We start from the raw sequence: 20,736 nt of genomic DNA on the forward strand, positions 1-20,736 counted from the left end.
AGTTAACCCAGTGATACCGTAAGCTCACCTAGCAGTACTAACTCCCAACACCCTTCTCCCCCAGCGGTACCATAACTCCCCCAGCTCTCTCCCAAGTCCCGGCCTGCCCTCTGGCTCCCCCCACCCTCCCTCTAGGGCTGTCGTCCTGGCTCCCTAGCGAAGGGCGGCCCCCCCCCTCCCCCACCCGCGGGGTCCCCCGTGTCCACTCGGGTGACGCGGTCGACCACAGGTGACGTGGTCGGGGTCAGGTTTCGGGCTCCGTGTCAGACAAGACCCGCGGTGAAAGCCCCCGGGGAATTTTTGTCCCTCTTTTTTTTTTCTACGACAATTTTTATCTCTACTTTGGTGGCTTCCCCTCCCCATGTGGGGGGTGGGGAGGTAGTTTCTCTGGTGCGTGGGCGGTGTGGTGGGTATCGCGCGGCGGGCGGGCGCCCCCCACCCCACCACACCCGCGGCTTTCTAACTTCGCCAAACCCAGTCGGACGGGTCGAAACCCTTCTCTCTCTCTCTCTCTCTCTCTCTCTCTCTCTCTCTCTCTCTCTCTCTCTCTCTCTCTCTCTCTCTCTCTCTCTCTCTCTCTCTCCCAATTTTTTTTTCCTGGAGGCGGGATACGATCAGTTGTTTTCTCCTGCAGTATCGCTGACCACCCACCCACCCACCCACCGTCCACCGCCTGGGGAGTGTTTTCGTGGCGGCGGGGGGAGGGACACCATCGTCCTGTGCTCGTAAGATGGTTTCTGGTGTGGTGTTTGAAGAGGGTGTGTTGGTGTGTGTGTGTGTTCCTATGGTCGTCGGTGGGTTGTGGTGTGTGTGTGAGCGAGCGAGCGCGGAAGGAGGAGCAGCGTGTTGAGGGAAAGGGTTTGGGGCAGAAGGCGTCACGCACTCTCCTGCAGTGAGAGAGTCAAGGGCGCGCGTATTTTGTTTCAGGTGTCGGAGGGTTGTGTTTCATTTACCGGCTTGTGTTGTTGCCGCAACACGCCACCCCTCCCTCCCCCCCCTCCCCACCCTCCCCAGAAGTGCGTTTCACCTGTGTCAGTACCTGTAGGGCGGTGCCTCTCCCTCCTGGGTACCTGGGGGAGCCAGGTTACCCGTGTCAGTACCTGTAGGGCGGTGCCTCTCCCTCCTGGGTACCTGGAGGAGCCAGGTTACCTGTGTCAGTACCTGTAGGGTGGTGCCTCTCCCTCCTGGGTACCTGGAGGAGCCAGGTTACCTGTGTCAGTACCTGTAGGGCGGTGCCTCTCCCTCCTGGGTACCTGGGGGAGCCAGGTTACCTGTGTCAGTACCTGTAGGGCGGTGCCTCTCCCTCCTGGGTACCTGGGGGAGCCAGGTTACCCGTTTCAGTACCTGTAGGGTGGTGCCTCTCCCTCCTGGGTACCTGGAGGAGCCAGGTTACCCGTGTCAGTACCTGTAGGGCGGTGCCTCTCCCTCCTGGGTACCTGGAGGAGCCAGGTTACCTGTTTCAGTACCTGTACGGCCGTGCCTCTCCCTCCTGGAGGAGCCAGGTTACCTGTGATACGGTGCCTTCGATGGTAAGAGTACCTCCCCTGAGGTGACGGTGCCTCTGGACATGAAGGTACCCCCACCTGTGATACGGTGCCTTCGATGGTAAGAGTACCTCCCCTGTGGTTACGGTGCCTCTGGACATGGAGGTACCCCCACCCGTGATACGGTACCTCCCTGTGGTACGGTGGAAGGTACCTGTGCCTGCGGTACGGTGTGTCTTTCATGCGGTGTCCTTTGAGGAAGATAACTGTGTGGCGGTGCCTTTGGTCTGCCACCTGTAGAGCGGCTCTTTTGCTCTCCCTCCTCCCTCCCCCACCCGACGTGGCTACCTGTTCTGCGATGTCCTGTGACCAGGGTACATTTTAGAGCTCCTCCTCCGCCTGCGATTGAAATCATGTGACTGTTGGAGTAGTGGCTCTGGCCTGCCGCCGACCCGGGCCTGTGGATAGAACAACCTGGGGGGAGGGGGGGGGGGAGTTGGTGTCTATCCATTTGATGACGTCGTCCTGGTTAGGACGAGCGTCGTCCCTGGCTGATGCCACGCCCTGTGACGCATAACAGGTCGCCCCCGTGGGAACCGTGTGCTGGGGTCTGCACTCTCCCCCCCGTTATCAAGTGGCGTGCCCCAGGGATCATTCCGGGAACCAGCGCTCTTTCCGATGTGTATCAGTGACGTTCATAACTGGGGTTGCTGGTGTAACATGTCGAAAATTCGCAGACGACGCGACGCTCAGCTGGCAACTGAAACTACGATTGAGGGTGTACGTCTACAGTGACAAGCAGACACAGACCAACTGTGATGGATCGCGCTCGCAGGTGGCAAATAAATTTTGATAGCGTAGTGCAAAATCTTACACTTCAAACGGGTAATACTGAAAATAATGCAGCAGGATGAATTTTGTTTATTTGATTTAAGACTCAAAAGCTTAAGTAAGAAGTGCGTTGAAGCAGTGTAAAAATGGCAAGCAAAGCTTTAGGATTTCACTTTCAATTTCAAGCCTAAAAACTATTCCTCATTCTCACTAATTTGCAGAATATCATGTCCAGTTTTGGTCCCCGTAATTGAGGGAACACACAGACGGAGTGGGGAGATTATACAGACAGCGTCGAGTTGCCGAGATGGTTTCCGGATTGGAAAACAAATCCCATGAGAACCTACGAGATCTGAACCCATGTAGCTTATAAGAAGGTTAAGACGTAGTTTAATCCAAGCGTTCAAAACGGTCGCAGGCTTTGACAATCTTGATTCAGACAGCTGAGTAAGATACAGTGGATACAGACTCGTGCTTTCACTCTATGGCAGGGCACTTATTCCTCAGCTGTATTCTTAATCCAGAATGACTTACCATTGATTAGGTGAAAAAGAACAAAAAATACTATACATATTAAGCTTCAAGTCCACGACTTACTTTATTTACGTCACCACAGACATAGTTTCCAGATGTTTCCCATCGGTTTCTGATGTCTCGTATCCCAGGCATCATCGTAGGTTCATACTATGGTCCACGTAACTTGTAGGGTCGACCTGTGTCGTCTTGCGAGTATGACACCTTCTCCAGATTAGGGTACCTGTTGGGCGGCGGTTGACATGACACTCGACCTCCAGACACAGGGATACGCCGAGTGTTCCTGTGGGCCGTCACAATCACTGTAGCAAAGAGGGGTCCAGAAATGATCTCATGTCGACCTCGTCTCTTCGTCTGACGCACGACTACTTTTCATTTGCTTGCAGACCCATCTTCTCCGCGCGTGGTCTTGCCCTCTCCTCTCTTATCCTCAGTTCCTCTTGATGGAGTCTTTCTCTGATGTTGTTTTTGGTTCATGGTCCCTGGTCTTAACTCCAAGCTGGACGGGGAAGATGGCAGCATCAGTGTTTGGAGTTGTGACCTGCCGTTGTTCCCGTCGTATCATTGTGTCCTCTGTGGTGTTTGTTGACCATGGGCTGACGGTGGGGACTTGCATGTGAGGGTTGGTCAGATATTCTGCCGGGAGGAAGGGGTGATTTCGAAGTCCCAGAGTCACGCTCCCCATGGCATTGAATTACAGTGGGAGGATCCTGTGGAGACGGGTGAATATAAGAATACATTGTCCACATGAAGGATTGGTTTACATATTTGTGGCGTATTTAAATGTACAGAAGCAACGCAGGGTAGACAATCGTTTTGTGGCGTATTGAAATGCACAGAAACAACGCAGGATAGACTAGTCGTAGGGAATTCCATAAAACTAGTCACTGCAATAAGTTAAAGGGAACTGTTGAGGTTGTGGTAATAGGATTGGGCTGTTGGAGTCTACAGTCACGCCATGTTTCGTAAGTGGACGAACAAAAAATAATTTGACCAAAACCAGTGACTCGATTATCGACTTGGTTATCGACTGGAAGCAAAATTGTATACATTGTATCTTATAGTTTAGTTTTGAATTATCTTTCGTTCTTTATTTTTGCTGTTTTTTTTTTTTCTTCTTGCGTCTGTCGTGTTTCATCTTCCAAATTCGATACCGTCCATTTGCACCATGCTGTTCCATCCTGGGCAAATCGAGCGTGTAATCTCCATCTCCACAGGCGGGTCGTCGCCTCTGCTGTGGCTGCGTCAGTAGAGGCTTGATGCGTGCCTTCGTACCTTTGAACTTCTGGGGCTTTTGAAGTCCCCTTCCCTAGCTTGAGGTCCTTCCCCTAGGGTAGGGTGCCCTTCCCAGTCCTGGTGGCTGTCTCTCCTGCTATCCTCACCCCATCTGATGCATGTGGGGCCCTCCCAGCTGTAGGGTCCCATCTGTATGCTTCAGCCTCTCTCCCGAGTGTGGGCCCTACTCAGGAGCCCCCTTCTGAACAGAGGGGTGGGTGGTGGGTACCGTCCTAGCATAGATCTCCCCTGGTAGTACCTATCCCTGGCGGCGTTCGGTATTGGAGTGGAGATCTTCCCTCCCCCACCACCGCAGAGCCTCACCTGATCCCAGGGTCATGCCGCCGCCGCCGCCGTCGCTGCCTGGCTGCCATCATCCTAAAGCTGTGTTGACTGTAGGAAGCCTCCTGTCTCGTCCTCCAGGGCTGCCTCACACTTGTCCAGGATGGACGAGACAACGTAGCTGTGAGGTGCCTCAACGTTCTCCAGGATGACTTGGTCTGGACCTAGCCAGGGGGAGCCTTCACCTTGCCTAGGATGAACTAGATTGGACCTAGTCTAACGTTATATTTAGAGATATAATTTGATACATCTTCTGATAGTTATATTTAGGTTACATTTGAATTTTTTTAGGTTATATTATTTGAATTATGTTTAGGGTAGGTTATATTTGAATTATATTTGGGTTATATTTTTATACTTGAATTATATTTGGGTTATATTGTTATACTTGAATTATATTTAAGCTGAAATGACCTTGGGATTTCTTATGGAGAAACCCAGATCTGCCCTCAGCGGCTTAGGCAGTACAGCAGGTGGACACATGATACATGTCTTACAGCAGAGGAGACATGTACCATCCCCTATCGTCTTCTGTGGTTACAGTCGAAGAAAACTATTTCCTCGTTCCCTTATGGGACACACAAACTTCTACTGTCAGTATTTTGAAACCAGGCTGTACCGGGTACATTGTGCAATAGGTACAACGTTATTACACCTGTAACTCTGTAACAAATGACTTCCTTAAAGGTTACAGATGATGTGTTGACCGTAAGCTTGCTTCAGTAGGTTCCAGTAAGATAACAATTTGTAACCAGGACGGCTAAAGACCACCTGGTCATTGTTGATGTGAGTCTGCCTGAAAGGCTGCATGGCTACCCAGATGATACTCAACCAGGATAACTTTACACAACCACCCACCACGGACCGTAGCTTAGCCAACCCACTTTACTGAAGCTACCCCCTCAAGCTCGGCAACCCCTTTACTGAAGCTTCCCCCCTCAGCCACCCCTGCTGAAGCTACCCCCCTCAAGCTCAGCCACCCCTTTACTGAAGCTGCCCCCCTCAGCCACCACTGCTGAAGCTACCCCCTCAAGCTCAGCAACCCCTCTAATGAAGCTATCCCCCCTCAGCCACCTCTGCTGAAGCTACCCCCTCAGGTGACGCATGTCAGCCAGGGATTCCACCAGACGAGCAGCCAGAAGTCGCCTCACTCAACCGCATTCGCCGACTTTTAACCGCAGTCACACGAGTAAGTGCGGCGACCGCACCCAGACCGCAGAACCAGAAACAGTCGTTCATTTGGCGCACAGTTAATGAGGAGGAACCGCACGGTGTCGCCTGCTGACCGCAGATCTCTGGGCCTGGGGTAGGAGGGAGGGAGGGGGGTGGTGGTGGTGCTAGCCGTGGGGGTGGGACACTGGTGACACTGGTAGCTAGGCTGGCCTTGTATAAAATGACTTCGTCAAGTACGTATCTGTGGGCTGGAGGTGTTTTGGGGGTTATTTTTTACACTAGTGCTCCCCCCCTCCTCCCTCCCGTCTCTTGTCCTCCTGTTTTCTGTCCTGTTTATCGTATATTATTTTAGTGTCCCATCGACGGTCGCTCGTACGCATCCTGACTTCGCCTCCTCCGCGGGTCCGCACCTCCAGTGCTGAAGACGTGCCACCCCTCACCCCTCATTCCTCTCTCATGTGACTCTCTTGCCTAACTGGGCTGCAACCCCTTGATCCGGATTCTCGTCCAACTTCAGAGAAGTTCTCCCCTGTTTGCGTCGGCATGACAACATGGAATTTAATATATAATCGTCATTCTAATTCCATTCTTCTTCTTTCATGGTAGACGGGCTCAGAGGTTCCCCCTCCTCTCTTACTAGTTCATTCCACTCAGGTCTGTTGGCGTTCTTGTTCCATTTCTTTAGACCCTCTCCAGCAGTCCTGTGTGGCTCAGGTAGGGAGACCAGACTGTTGGGACGTAGTCCAGCGGAGGGCGGACGTATGTCGTGTGGCTTGAGGTGAACATTGATACTGACCAGAATATATGGTTTGTCTCCCTCACGATCCTTCTCACAGGATGTTCTGTTGGTGGGGTTTGTCTCCATCACGATCCTTCTCACAGGATGTTCCAGTGATAAGTTCAGCTTGATGCCAACTCTCAGGTCCTCCCTCTCTCTCAGGACGTCTCTTGTAAACTCTGCACCACTTCGTCCTTATCACCAACACTCTTCGTCCTTATCACCAGCACTCTTCGTCCTTAACACCAACACATTTCGTCCTTAACACCAACACTCTTCGTCCTTAACACCAACACTCGTCCTCTGATCTATTTAAACCCCCATCCAAGCTTCATGACTCTATATTATATCTGGGATTAAATTTGCTGCGTATTGTCTGGATCTTTGCATTACTAAACAGTCACTGTTACTTCGCACTTCTCTTATGGTTCTGGCAATATCATGAGCCTCATTCATTGCAAGTAATTCACCTTCATCTGAAGGAGCTGTGACCTCAGCACTGGGCCTTGGGGGACGCCACTTGTCATACTTAAGAAGACTTCCCCATGTGTCCTCTCTGTTCTCTCCCATTGACATAGCTGTCAGCTTATTCGAGTCGTCTTCGTCTGGATGCTCAACTTTATCGCCGGTCTTCTGTGGGAACGCAGTACCAAGGACCTTCTGGCAGTCCAGGAATATACAGTCGAAGAAACTATTCTACAATCGGCTGCCGCGACCGTACTCACGCACGCATGCGTGTGTAAACCTTGGCCAAATTCTACATCTTTTGTTCCTGTACACGTTGGATGTAGTCACTTCAGCCTTTTGACAAAGATCTGTTTTTGATGATGTTAATCGACCTGTAGTATGGTATGAACAAGATAGAATATTATGGATTGAAGTTGGTACTGTTTTGTTCCCATTTATGGTGGTGGGTGGGGAGGAGACTTCTGCTGTAACATCCTGTCTCCATCTATAGTGGTGGGTGGGGAGGAACCTTTTGATGTGCCATCCAGTTTCTATCTATATCTATTAAGATTGTGGCTACGATCCAATAAGTGTCCTGCAACAGATAACCTCGTCACAGACCGTCAGGTCCCCTGTTATACGTCCTCCCTCCACCTCCCATCTACTCTTGACCATCTTCTTCCATCTTCCCTCCCCAGCCCATCCACTCATCCCCCACCTCCTCCTTTCGCCAGCCCTTCCTCCCCTCACCCACAGCCCCGTCCTCCCCTCACCCCCCTCCCCCTCACCGCCCCGTCCTCCCCTCACCACAGCCTCGCACTCCCTTCTGGTCCCCTCCGGGTGGGTCGACACGACGGAAAACAAATTGTTGTGGAAACTACAAATTATCGTGTCAGACAAGCGCCAAGTTTGCCGGGGGGGGGGGGGTGAGAGTGGTGTTGGGACCAATGAGGGAGGGAGGCCAGTGAGATGGAGGAGGAGGAGGTTAATTGGGGGGGGGGGAATGTATCCTGTCGTCTGGTTATGAGGAGACGTTGTAAGCGCCTCATGCTCGAGCCTACAGTATATCTCATGGGTCAGTGATATGTCACTGTTTACTACGTGTGAGGGAGAGAGTCATGTGTCTGATACAGGCAAGTGACACGTGCCATGTGTCTGTTATCTGGGCCACTGAAAATGTGTACTGTAAGGGGAGGGGAATTCTGCACTCGTGGGGCCCCATCTCTTGTAGTGTACGGGGAGGGAGTTCTACACTCGTGGAGCCCCATCTCTTGTAGTGTACGGGGAGGGAGTTCTACACTCGTGGAGCCCCATCTCTTGTAGTGTACGGGGAGGGAGTTCTACACTCGTGGGGCCCCATCTCCTTGAACATACTTACATCTTGCTTGGCATTCATCTTGCTTAATCTCACTATCATGACCTCTGATTGCTCTGTCTTTGCGTCTCTCGATGAACTTCTCGCTGAAAACATCAGTCTTAGAAAAAAGTTGTGATCAGGTCGACTCTTCGTGGGTCATAAAGATACAAGAAAATGTCATCTTCGTTGACTGATATTGTGTGAGGTTACTGCTGACGTGATGATCACTGGATATAAAAGATGTAATTGTAGTATTTGGTTGGTGCCAGGAGGGCAATGGTCATAAGCCTTTCACTGGTGGTTGTGGGTACCAGTCAAACCTCTGAGGGTTGTGGGTACCATTCAAACCTCTTGAGTTATTCTTGAGTCTTATATGGTTGTTATGACGTGTGTTGTATAATGGTTAGTTGTTATGACGTGTGTTGTATAATGCTTATTCTCTTCCTTACAGGTGAGTGTGGCTGTGCTGGGGCCCTCCTGGCCGTGCTGCACCCCCCCATATGGTCAGGTAGGGGATGATAATTAGCTTTATTTAAATATTTTAGCGTTTGTTCATACTTCAATATGGCAGACCAGGTCTTACATCTGACCGTCTGTCTGTCTGTCTCTCTGGTTTTTCATATCATTAATGTTTTAGTATAATGTTTGCAGAATAAACCAAGAGATTTTTATCTAATTTTTTTTCTGGTACGTAGATGATTTTTGAGTTATACATTTTATGGAGGAGGGGGGAAATTAGGTTATGAATTAAGATATGTATGACGGCTAAAAGTTTTTGAAGTTGGACTTGTTCCATGATATGTTTTTTGGAGGGTCAAAAATCATTTATGTAAAGGTAAGAAATATGGAAAATATGTCTTTGGTTACTTGCAACTTATTGGTCATACTTTATTAATGTTAATGAATGGAATGTAAACATTGTCCAGCTTTTCAAATACATTACAGTAAAGGAATATTATATATATATATATATATATATATATATATATATATATAGTGAGCATTTTAGAGGAAAGCATTATAAAGGTATTGTCTGTCTATCGGGGTATAGTCCTGTATTGTCTGTCTATCAGGGTATTTGCAAGTATTATTCCTGTCTTGTTTTATGCCAATTGTGTGTTGGTAATTTCAAGCAGGTGTTCGTCCTTGCTTGGCTACGAGATAATTACTTATGCAAATGATGATTGATTGTGGTTGGTGCAGGTGTGTGTGTGTGTGTGTGTGTGTGTGTGTGTGTGTGTGTGTGTGTGTGTGTGTGTGTGTAACGTGATATATTTGGTTCCTGGGGACACACACACACACACACACACACACACACACACACACACACACACACACACACACACACACACACACACCATAAGCATGCCAGATCCTGATTTTGATTACATATTGGGGATGTGGGGGTGATGAGGGGGGGTGTGTGAGTGGGTCTGGGGGGGGGGGGAGGGGTGGTACTGGTAGCATGGTATGGCATGCCAAATTTTGTTACTTTGTTCCCCAGGCTCGCCAATCAACGCAAAATATCCTATATATTATTTGGTTATTAATCATATTGGGCCGACGAGCCCAAAGTGGGGGGGGGTTGGGGAACAGTTTGGAGTAAGCAGGAAATTTGGTGTTGTGTCCAACGATTGAACAGGCCCGCCCAATAAGCATAACTAACCATTGTACATCAATTTAAATTTGTGGTTTTGAACTAAACGCGAAGACTAACTACCGGATGAGCGTAACCAGCTAATTGCCATAACTAATACGGGAGGCGGGGGGGTGAGGGGTGAGGGGGGGGAGGTAAAGTGCGCAGCCCCGGGGGGCCAATTTATCGGGGGCAATAATTTAATGTCGTCAGCAAAACTAATTTCGGCCAATCAGTTTTCGTGAACCAAGTTGTATCCACGAATTAAAGAACTCAGCTGTTGGCCTCACCTGGAAATGTACGCACGCACGTGCACGTGTGTGTGTGTGTGTGTGACAGGGAGGGAGTTTTTACACTCATGTTGCCCCTACTCTTAACCTTGTATATGTGTATATGTACCTTATCCTTCTCTCTCTCTCTCTCTCTCTCTCTCTCTCTCTCTCTCTCTCTCTCTCTCTCTCTCTCTCTCTCTCTCTATTCTTTGTGAAGAATGGTGACCTCCGCTGGCCTCTTCCTTACTGGCCCGCCCTGGTTCAGAAATGTAGCGTCCATCTGCGTTGTATTGACCCCACCTAACGTGCCATCACCATCTGTCTGTTGCCCCGACCACAGTATTGTCCCAACCACAGTAACACCCCGACCACAGTATTGCCCCGACCACAGTAACGTCTCGACCACAGTAACGCCCCGACCACAGTATCGCCTCAACCACAGTAACGTCCCGACCACAGTAACGTCCCGACCTCAGTAACACCCCAACCACAGTAACACCCCGACCACAGTAACGTCCCGACCACAATATTGCTCCGACCACAGTAACGTCCCGACCACAGTAACGTCCCGACCACAGTAACGCCTCGACCATAGTTACGACTCGTGAACACGACGGCACCGATCCCTGAGCACGACGGCACGACCCTTGGCTGTGATCAGTCTGGCCTTTGACCCCGAAGGGCTGGACGAAACCCCGGCCCACCATACGTACCCATGGGTCGTACCGGGACAGTGGTCGTGCCTCAGTGGCTTGGTAGTGGCGGTTGGAGTAGTGGTGGTGGTGGCGGTGGTAGTGGCTGTGATAGTGGCGTGGTGGTGGTGCTGGGGGAAGGACAATAGGTCATGACGTCCGGGCTTGGCCATCTAGATAAACAGATAACACTCCGTTTACACACGAGAGAACAGGAGGGGGAGGGTGTGGGGGAAGGGGAAGGGGAAGGGGCGTCGTGGCAGGGAGGATGTCGGGATGGTGTGTGTGGGGGGGTGTTGGGTGTGTGTTGGAGAGGGATAATGTGTCACGGTGGACGGTTCCGACTTGACCGTGGTGGACGTCCTGGCGGGAGATGTGTCTCTCTATCTCTACATCAACGGGACCAGGCCAGCCAGGCCTCTCCCCTCACACACACACACACACACACACACACACACACACACACACACACACACACACACACACACGCCACTTCTTACAGCTGTCGCGTCCTCAGGGACAGCGTGTTACGACGTGTGCAGGAAGACCGTCGCACTCTCTGTGTTACCTCGCAGCTGTAGCTGTGGTGCTGTGGCTGAGGTCCCCCACAGCTGTGGTGCTGTGGCTGCGGTACCCCACAGCTGTGGTGCTGTGGCTGCGGTACCCCACAGCTGTGGTGCTGTGGCTGAGGTACCCCACAGCTGTGGCGCTGTGGCCGAGGTACCCCACAGCTGTGGCGCTGTGGCCGAGGTACCCCATAGCTGTGGTGCTGTGGCTGAGGTACCCCATAGCTGTGGTGCTGTGGCTGAGGTACCCCATAGCTGTGGTGCTGTGGCTGAGGTACCCCACAGCTGTGGTGCTGTGGCTGAGGTACCCCACAGCAGGTGTAAAACCTGTTATAGGTGGCCTTGTTTTTCGTAAAGTTTACAAGCTGTTGTAGATGTCTTCACTACAAGTTTGAATGCGGTTGTAGATTGGCTGGTGGTCACTACAAGCTGGTGTAGATCACTTTGCCATGCTTACAAGCGGTTGTAGGTAGCCTTGTGTTCACTACGAGTTTACAAGCAGTTTTATATAACCTGGCCTCTGCCACAAATTCCAAGTTAACAAACGGTTGTAGATAGCCTGATGTACGCTACTTATTTACAAGATTCTACAGATATCATTTACAAGTGTACAGACCATTGTTCTTGGCTCTGGGCTTGCCCATGGTGCAGGGCTACAAGCAGTGAGACTCATAGCTACAATTGGGTAACACTCGTTCCCCACAAGTCGCGGGAGGTTGACACTGGAGGTGGTGATGCATTCTCTACAAGCAGGGGGATGGTTGGGGGTGGGGAAGTGGGTGTATACTCCTCCCTCCCCCATCATCACCACTACAAGTCAACAAACAAGTCAACTTGGTCTTGTAACAGCTCCCTTATCCATTCCCTGTCCTCCCTTATCTACTCTGTATCCTCTCCTTATCTCCCTGTTCGTCAGGCTTGCGTGGACCTGACCCCGTCACGCTGTTCCAATCGGGACAACAGTGTGGGACTGTGTCCCGTCCCACTGTTGGTATCTAGGCACGGCATCTGAGGACGAGGAATGTGTGTGTGTCTCTCCCCCAACCCCCAGGCTCAGCGGAGATGGTTGACAAGAGATGGCAAGACAGCTGGGGGAGTTTGCATTGAAGCGACCTCCCTCCCCCACTCTGTCCTACCTTGAGTGGGTGGCAGGGAGGATGACCCCCTCCCCACCACCTGTGGCAGGTCACAGAGGGTGACCCCACCTGTGGCAGGTCACCGAGGGTGACCCCCGCCTTGTGGCAGGTCACAGAGGGTGACCCCCACCGGTGGCAGGTCACAGAGGGTGACCCCCGCCTTGTGGCAGGTCACAGAGGGTGACCCCCGCCTTGTGGCAGGTCACAGAGGGTGACCCCCCCCATTCGTGGCAGGTCACAGAGGGCGACACTCACCTAAACCTAATCATACTCCCTAGGGATACGAGTAACGTGTTACCATGCTCCCACCTCCCGCAAACACGGAATACCCGATGATTACAGCGACATCCGGGAGCTGATTTTCCGTTGGGTAGAGAGATAAAGTGTATCACTGAGTCACGATGGGTCTCTGAGTACACTGAGGGGGTGTATATATACACGCCCACGACACAGGCGCTACAGAGATCAGCTCAGGATTTTCCAAAGGTGTGCACCAGAAGCAGTTCGTGTGTTTATTTTGTGTTTCGAAGCACCTTTGAGTATGAGAGTGGGTTCTGTACTCCTGGTGGCTCTGAAGGACCAGTCATTGTGCCATTCAAATGTTTCTTTTCTCGCGTTGGGTGTCGTCGGTGTATTAATTCATCTCTCGATGTATCACAGTATATTGCCTCGCTAGATGGGAGGGGGTCGTAGGTGGGTGTAGTCTGGTGTGGGTAGAATGGGTGCATTAGCGCCATCAGGTTAGGAGTAGTGGCACCATTGATCAAGGGTAGTGGCACCGGTGGTCAGGAGTGGGTGTAGTGGCATCAGTGACTGGTCAGCCACGGTGTAGTGGCACCAGTGGTCAGGCACGGGTGTAGTGGCCCCAGGAGGTCACCATGTCATACCATCCTCCCTCTACCTCCCGTACACACACACACACACACACACACACACACACACACACACACACCAGGAGCTCCCTCCCAGGTAGTGGGGTTGGGGTAGGGGGGTAGTGGCAGGAGGTGGCCCTTCATCCAGTAATAATCAATTAATGCCGGACCTCTGCAGACCAGGGGGAGGGGGGGGCCCCACTCCAGGGGCTATTCACACGGTGGTAAAGAGAAGGGGACTGGGAGGAGGGGGGGTGGTGGGGTCTTAGGGTGAGGGGCCTGTTGGAGTCGTTGTACGGAGAGAGAGAGAGAGAGAGAGAGAGAGAGAGAGAGAGAGAGAGAGAGAGTTGATGAATATGGGAGAGTGGGTCAGTGATGAATAAGGGAGAGTTTAGTCAAGTATGGGAGGGGGAGGGGGGAGGTAGGTAGGTAGGTAGCTCCAAGGAGACAGAGTGAGTGAGGGAGGAGGGGGACACACACAGCACCTCTTCAAAAGTGGGGAGGACCACCTTTTTTTTTTGTGACTGTTTTGGTCCTTTGTGCGTGGTGAAGGGCGTATGAAGGCTGCGTATGAGGTGCGTTTGAGTGCGTCAGGCTGGAGTGCGTCCAGAATGGTCAAGGGTGGGGTGGGGGGGGGGGTTAAGAGTAGGTTGAGTGAGCTGGTGAATGATGAGTCACGTCTACTTACCTCTGTCAAGGAGAGTTAGTTAGCTAGTTAGTTAGTTAGTTAGTTAGTCGTGTATATGGTTTTCTTTGTCAGGTATAGAGGTGTACAAATGGGTAGGGCTTGTTCGTTAGTTATTTAGCTAGTCTTTAGTTACTCTCTAGTTAGTTAGTTAGTGAGTTAGACCATAGTTTGTCAGAGAATGGTTAGTCACGTACAGTTTCTAGTTTCAGATGTTTAATTGAACTGGGTTAGTTTTTGGCTAGTTAGTTTGTAAGTTATTGAGTTAGTCCACACTCAGGCATAGAATTGCTTGTTATGTATAGTTTTCTGTGTCATGTATAGAGAGGTGTAGGAAGGGCGGGTGAGTCATTATGTAGTTATCATACAGTCATTATGTAGTTATCATATAGTCATTATGTAGCTTTGAGACGCCTGATGGGCGTATATGTCAGTCCGGAAGTGCATTGAGTCACTCCAAGGCGGGATTGAGTCACGTGAGGCACGATGTGTCTGCCCCGAGTCACTCTGCGTCTCCCTCCTACCCCCACTAACGAGTCCCCCCCTCCCCCACAAGGCGGTCTGTTGGGAGGAGGAAGAGGGGAAGGAGAGGGGAATGTGTATAGGGGAGGAGGAGGAGGAGGAGGGGGGAGAGTCGGGTCTCTCTTACAAGCCCTGGGGTGGGGTGAGGGACGGAGGAGAGAGAGGGGGTTGGGTTGGGGGAGTGTGACGGGATGGATGGGTCACTTCCAGACCATTAAGTCAGGTACGAGTGGTCTGGTTGGTGTATTATTTATGGTGTAGCGATGTCACCCATGCATCATCAACCCCCCATCCCTCCCTCATCCCTTTCCCCTCCTCCTCCTCCCTCTCTCCATCGCTACTGGAATAGACACCCCCCTTCTACCCCCCCTCCCCCGCACCTACGGCCATGAAGGCTGTTGTCCGCGCATTAATGGATCAGGTGGTTTAATTAGGTTATTAGCCAAAACAGTCAAAATGCGTTTTCGCGCCATCAGCTCCCGGGGATAAGTTGGCGGTAAATTTGTCGAGGTGTCCCGCGCGGGAATGTGATGGGCCGGGGCTGACTGGCGCGTTGGTTCTAAATTCGGGGTTTTCCGAACGAACGTAATGCCAGATAATAAGCAGTTAACGTTAATTAGCGGCGTTAATTCGAACCCAACCATCTAGATTTTCGAACGGGCGAGAATTCGTCATCTGAATTAAGGCGGGGAATTTAATGCCGCGCGCGAAATAACTTTAATGTCGTACAAATTGGCGGGAAACTGCAAATGGCGCGAACCATCAACACCTCCAGGTCGCTTAGTGGGATGTAGAGATGGTCGAGTGTAATGCGCACCGTAGAGGACTGAACGACCTAATCGCCACTTACCTACATGCTACATTTTTGTATTATTATTATTTTGCCCCGCGAAATCGGATTAGTTTGTAAGGATTGATTTTTGAAGAAATTATTCCTGTTCGTAGATATTTCCTGGGGGATTTATAGAAAACGGAGAATACTTTGCAATATTTGGGTTCCATGGAAAACGGAGAATATTTCTAACACTTGGAGTTCCAGGGAAAACGGAGAACACTGCCAACGCTTTAGCTTCCACGATAGATGGGTAACTGCCAGCAATAGACAACACTGCCAGAGTTTGAGAGAACACCCATTAGTGTTTGTGTTCCATAGAAGAAAACGGGAAAGATTGCCAATATATAGATAGACCCCAATAAAAATGGGGGAAATGCCATGCCAAAGTTCGGGTTTTATGGAAAACGGAGAAAACACTCTACTAACGTTTGGGGTACCGTGAAAAACGGGGAAAACGTTCAATCAACGTTTGGGCTCCTTTGGGAAAAACGTTCAGCTAACGTTTTCAATACGTTCTCTGGGGAACTGCTATATATAGATAGTCGGAAGGTAATGGTCTGTGGTTAAGGGGGTTTCCGGCCACTGAGGGGTAGTGGCGGTGGTGGCGGCCACCTGATCCATTAGTTCAACCCGGGGGGATGAGGGGGGTCAGTCAGTCAGCGGGGGTAGTGGCAGTACAAGTAGGAGTAGTAGTAGTAGGAGACCGACCCCGCACCTCTTGCTAACCATCCCACCAACCCCCCCATTAAGGCCGAATTATATATTCCTTTCAAGCGTGCTTCTCGACCATAAAGACCCCCCCCCCCCATCCCCTCCCTCCCCTCTCTCTCTCCCTTTGTGGTTGGCATTATGATCCCGCGAGTCGCTCGTTTGTCCCCGTGTTTCCGCTTGAGTGCGTTCGTTTTGTGAATCCCGGTTAATTTCGAGGGTGAGGGTCTAATTTGGGGAAGGGGAGCGGGGGGGGGGGTGGTTGGTCTTGTTAAGGGTGGGTGGGGAGGGGTTGAGGGGGGGGTGTCTGGTGTGACGGCCGGCCGTCACGGGACGTTACTTATGTAGGCAGCAGTGACCCCCTCTCTCGTTGTGGGATATTTAGAGGTTGTTTGTAGCTGTGGGACGCTTGTATCCCAATGTCCAGGCTGTGGGGTACATGTGTCCACAGATGTCTGAGCTGTGGGGTACATGTGTCCACAGATGTCTGGGCTGTGGGGTACATGTGTCCACAGATGTCTGGGCTGTGGGGTACATGTGTCCACAGATGTCTGGGCTGTGGGATGCATGTGTCCACGGATGTCTGGGCTGTGGGGTACATGTGTCCACAGATGTCTGGGCTGTGGGGTACATGTGTCCACAGATGTCTGGGCTTGTGGGTTGCATGTGTCCACAGATGTCTGGGCTGTGGGGTGCATGTGTCCACAGATGTCTGGGCTGTGGGTTGCATGTGTCCACAGATGTCTGGGCTGTGGGGTGCATGTGTCCACAGATGTCTGGGCTGTGGGGTGCATGTGTCCACAGATGTCTGGGCTGTGGGGTCATGTGTCCACAGATGTCTGGGTTGTGGGGTGCATGTGTCCACAGATTCTGGCTGTGGGTAGTGCCACAGATGTCTGGGTTGTGGGTATGTGCACAGATGTCTGGCTTGGTCTGTCCACAGATGTCTGGGTTGGGGGTACATGTGTCACAGAGTCTGGTGGGTAATGGCCCGGTTGGTGTGGGTACATGTGTCCACAGATGTCTGGGCTGTGGGGTGCATGTGGCCACGTTAGGCATGCGGTCTGTGGCCTCGAACAGCCTGGCAGGTCAGAGGGGTCAGTGGTGTTTACAGCCTAGGCCCGGACGCCCAGGGTAGAGACAAGCCTGTAAGATGCGCGTCACATATGGCCAGGTGTTAAAGGGGTTGTAACCCCGGCAAGTCATAGACGACAATCCTTCAGTAATTAAGTAAGAGATTCGGCTGTCATGCTCCGATAATGACATAAGGAGGGGGGGCGGGGTCGGGGGTAAGATAGTGCCATACTCGGCGGTAATTAGAGTGTGACATGAAGTGGTTGACGGGTAGGGAGGGGGGGGGGGCAGTAATGGTAGGGACCAGTAGATTATTATTTATTTTTATCATTATTCCCACAGCATCGTTAATGAATTGATGGCCGGAGTACACATTGGTACCATGGGCACCGGTACGACCCTCGGGGCTTGATGGCCCGACCTTTGACCTGACCGCTACGGGTCAGCTCGCTCACCAGGGTCGTCGTGGGTAAGGGTCGTGCGCCGTCGTCCTTGAAGGTCGTGCTCGAGGGTCGTACCGTCGTGCTCGAGAGGGTGGTCCTCCCGCGCTCAGGGGGTCGTACACGTACGTCTTACCGAATGGTCGTACCGCCGTGGTCGCCACTATGGCTGCTTGTTCAGCGAGGGGCTGTCGGGAAGCGCTTGTTACAAGCACCGACCTTCAGTCCCGGTACCTCGGCAGGGCAAGCGCGGACGCTATTAACCGCGGGTGGGTATCAGCGACCCGTGCGTTCCCGGCGGTCTAATGGCTTAATTAGCGGGTGCGAGGGGCGCGTTCACACCTTGTCGTCGGGGATCAGTCACGATTATACGTGTCGGGGTCGGGACGCGCCCGATAACGCTCCCCACCCACCTCACTCAGATAACACCCCTCCTCTCCCTCTCTCTCTCTCTCCCTTCCCTAAACACCCCTCTACTCTCACCCTCAGTGAGCCAAACGACCCTCACTCTCTCCCTTTGTTAACAAAAAAAACAACAGCAGCAAAAAAAAAAGGACAGTAATGGGAATAATGGTCATAAGGATAGGGTGGGGGTGGGATGGTGGGGGAATCTTATGGGTTTTATTAATAAAGTCTCGTAAATGTAAATGTGTGTTAACGGGGGGGGGGGGGGTGTCTTTATTCTCCGGGAAGAGTAGAGTATAATTAATTTTAAAGGTGATTAGTATGAGGGTCATTATCATGGGTAGTTATATTGTTATTGTACGCTGTGTGTGTGTGTGTGTGTGTGTGTGTGTGTGTGTGTGTGTGTGTGTGTGTGTGTGTGATGATTACATTTCATAGGTAATGGGGATTATATTTAATGTAGAGTGTCTATGTCGGCCAATATTAGCATTCATGACCATTAGAAGGGGTTAAGTTTTTTCACTACATTGTGGGGATCATAGTATTATGTATACTGTGTGTGGGTCCCCCACAGCTAAAGATTCTAGCTTCTGGTGTTATTTATTTAGCTTTTCCTGACGCTATTTTATTCCTGCATAACCTCTTAAGACTTCTTTATTAATGGATATTTCGTAGAAAAAAATAAAATATTCTTATCACTTGCGCTATCTGATTAGGATTTGTTTAGGTTGTTGGAAGCATCGAAAAAAATGGACGGGGTGTTAGGGGGAGGAAAGGGAATAATTATATTAATTTCACTACATATAAGTCTTACTTTGTCCAACCCAACGACAGTCTCTGATTGGTTACAATAATATGATTTTGTAAACCAGACTCCGGCAACAGCAGCAGCACTTTCATATATTTCTAAGAAATTATTTCATATTTTTGTGGGTATTTATATAAATGACTTTCTAGCTATTTATAGATCGTTTTGATTTTTAATAGTATGTCATAATTTTGATGATTCCATTATTGCCCACTTACACTTATGCTTGTGGTATAGCATTTCAACGTTAAGTGTAAGTGAAACACTTGGAACCAAAATTCAACAGCTTCGACAGTATCTGAGAACCATGATTTCCACGTTATTTTGAAGAGTAGGATAATTATGGTGTCGCAAACCAGTTTTGATGTGGTTTAGTCGCCAAATTCCGATGTTTAGATACATTAGAAAATTAAATGGAAATGATTAAAGAAATGAGGAAAGATTGCGCAGCTGAAAAGTAAACCATTACCCTAATTTTCCCGCCCGGGCATGAATTTCATAGTCCCAGGCCAGCTGTCTCATAAACGAGTTTAAAGCAGTGGACCAATCACGCCCCACGACACAAAACCGAAAGCCAGATCTGACCACTCACAGCCGAACGAGTTGGGGGGGAGATCGCCTCCACCAATCGCGCCGTCCTTTACAGCGCTAACCCCGGGATCTCGTGGCCAGTCACGGCGCGCGGGCGCAAGAGCGATTTAAATGACAGTTGTGGACAGGCGTTCTGAAAATACTCAGCTGGCGATCTGTCGACCACAGAGGCGTTGTTTTTATTAAATTAAATTCACAAGGGCTCCAGGGGGGGAAGAACGCGAACAGGTTCGTTCACGCAGCGGGGAAAATATATTTATATATATATATGTATAAAGCGCTTCGGATCCTAAGCCATCCGTTCTGAAGGACCGAGAAAATTAATTAGATATTTTAAGAGGCGGTTACTGCCGGACATAAAGCAGTAAAACAATGTATTTCATATGCACGTAGTACGAGAGCGGACGTTACCGGGAGTTTATATGTATAATATATTCGTAGTTAACCCAGCAGGGGTGAGGCCCGTGCGGTAAATATATCTGCAGAGGCTAGTCTGCCGTGGAGGAACGCTGTGTTAGAATGCCGTGTATCAACGCTGTGTTAGAATGCCGTGTATCAACGCTGTGTTAGGATGCTGCCGTGTATCAACGCTGTGTTAGGATGCTGCCGTGTATCAACGCTGTGTTAAGTTGCCATGTATCAACGCTGTGTGAGGCCGCCACTGTGTTTTAACGCTATGTTAGGCCGCCTTGCTCCGTTGTGTCGATATATAAAACCATGTTAAGCTGCCATGTATTAACGCTCTGTTAGGGTGCTATGTATAATGAATCTGTGCTATGCCAGGTTGCCTTGTGTATCATGTATCAGTAGTGTATATGTATGCGAGATCAAGTTAGACTAGCCACGCAAACGTAAGTTAAAGTATACTGAAAGTCAAGTTAGGTAAGATATACATACTTCATATAAGGTATACTTGAAGTAAACTTAGGCACCTGATATATGGGTATGCTTGAAGTCGGCTTAGGTAAGATCTTATGCAATTGATACGATATTTTTATTCATACCAAATAGCTAATAAGGTATGAGTTTTATTGCCTGGCCATGTATCCAGGATTTTGTATTTATTGTTTGGCCATGTATCCAGGAGTTGTATTGATTGCCTGGTCATGTATCCAGGCAGGAAGTCCTTCCTTGCTTGGCCATGTATTGTGGAGCATCCTGTGGCCATGTGTCCGGGGAGATCTTGTTTAGCCCCGCCCGATAAGACCTTTTACTCCAAGCATCTAGACGGGGTCCCCAGCTGGACCGTGTGTGTCCTGGGCCTCTGCTTGCG

At 50.4% G+C, this 20,736-nt stretch overlaps 1 protein-coding gene across 4 annotated transcripts in view; it reads left to right on the plus strand.

Moving 5' to 3' along the window:
* Nucleotides 1–20,736, plus strand: part of LOC139746107 (uncharacterized) — a 131,595-nt gene that overhangs the window by 53,600 nt on the left and 57,259 nt on the right. For 3 of the 4 annotated variants that reach the window (XM_071656946.1, XM_071656944.1, XM_071656945.1), the window contains exon 4: nucleotides 8,673–8,729. The exons of the other annotated variant lie outside the window; for it this stretch is intronic. In XM_071656946.1, the coding sequence (XP_071513047.1) occupies nucleotides 8,673–8,729 (57 nt within the window). The remainder of the gene's footprint in view (nucleotides 1–8,672; nucleotides 8,730–20,736) is intronic. 4 annotated transcript variants of the gene reach the window in all.

This window comes from Panulirus ornatus, chromosome 64 (assembly GCF_036320965.1).
Source record: "Panulirus ornatus isolate Po-2019 chromosome 64, ASM3632096v1, whole genome shotgun sequence".
NCBI classification, from domain to species: Eukaryota; Metazoa; Arthropoda; class Malacostraca; order Decapoda; family Palinuridae; genus Panulirus; species Panulirus ornatus.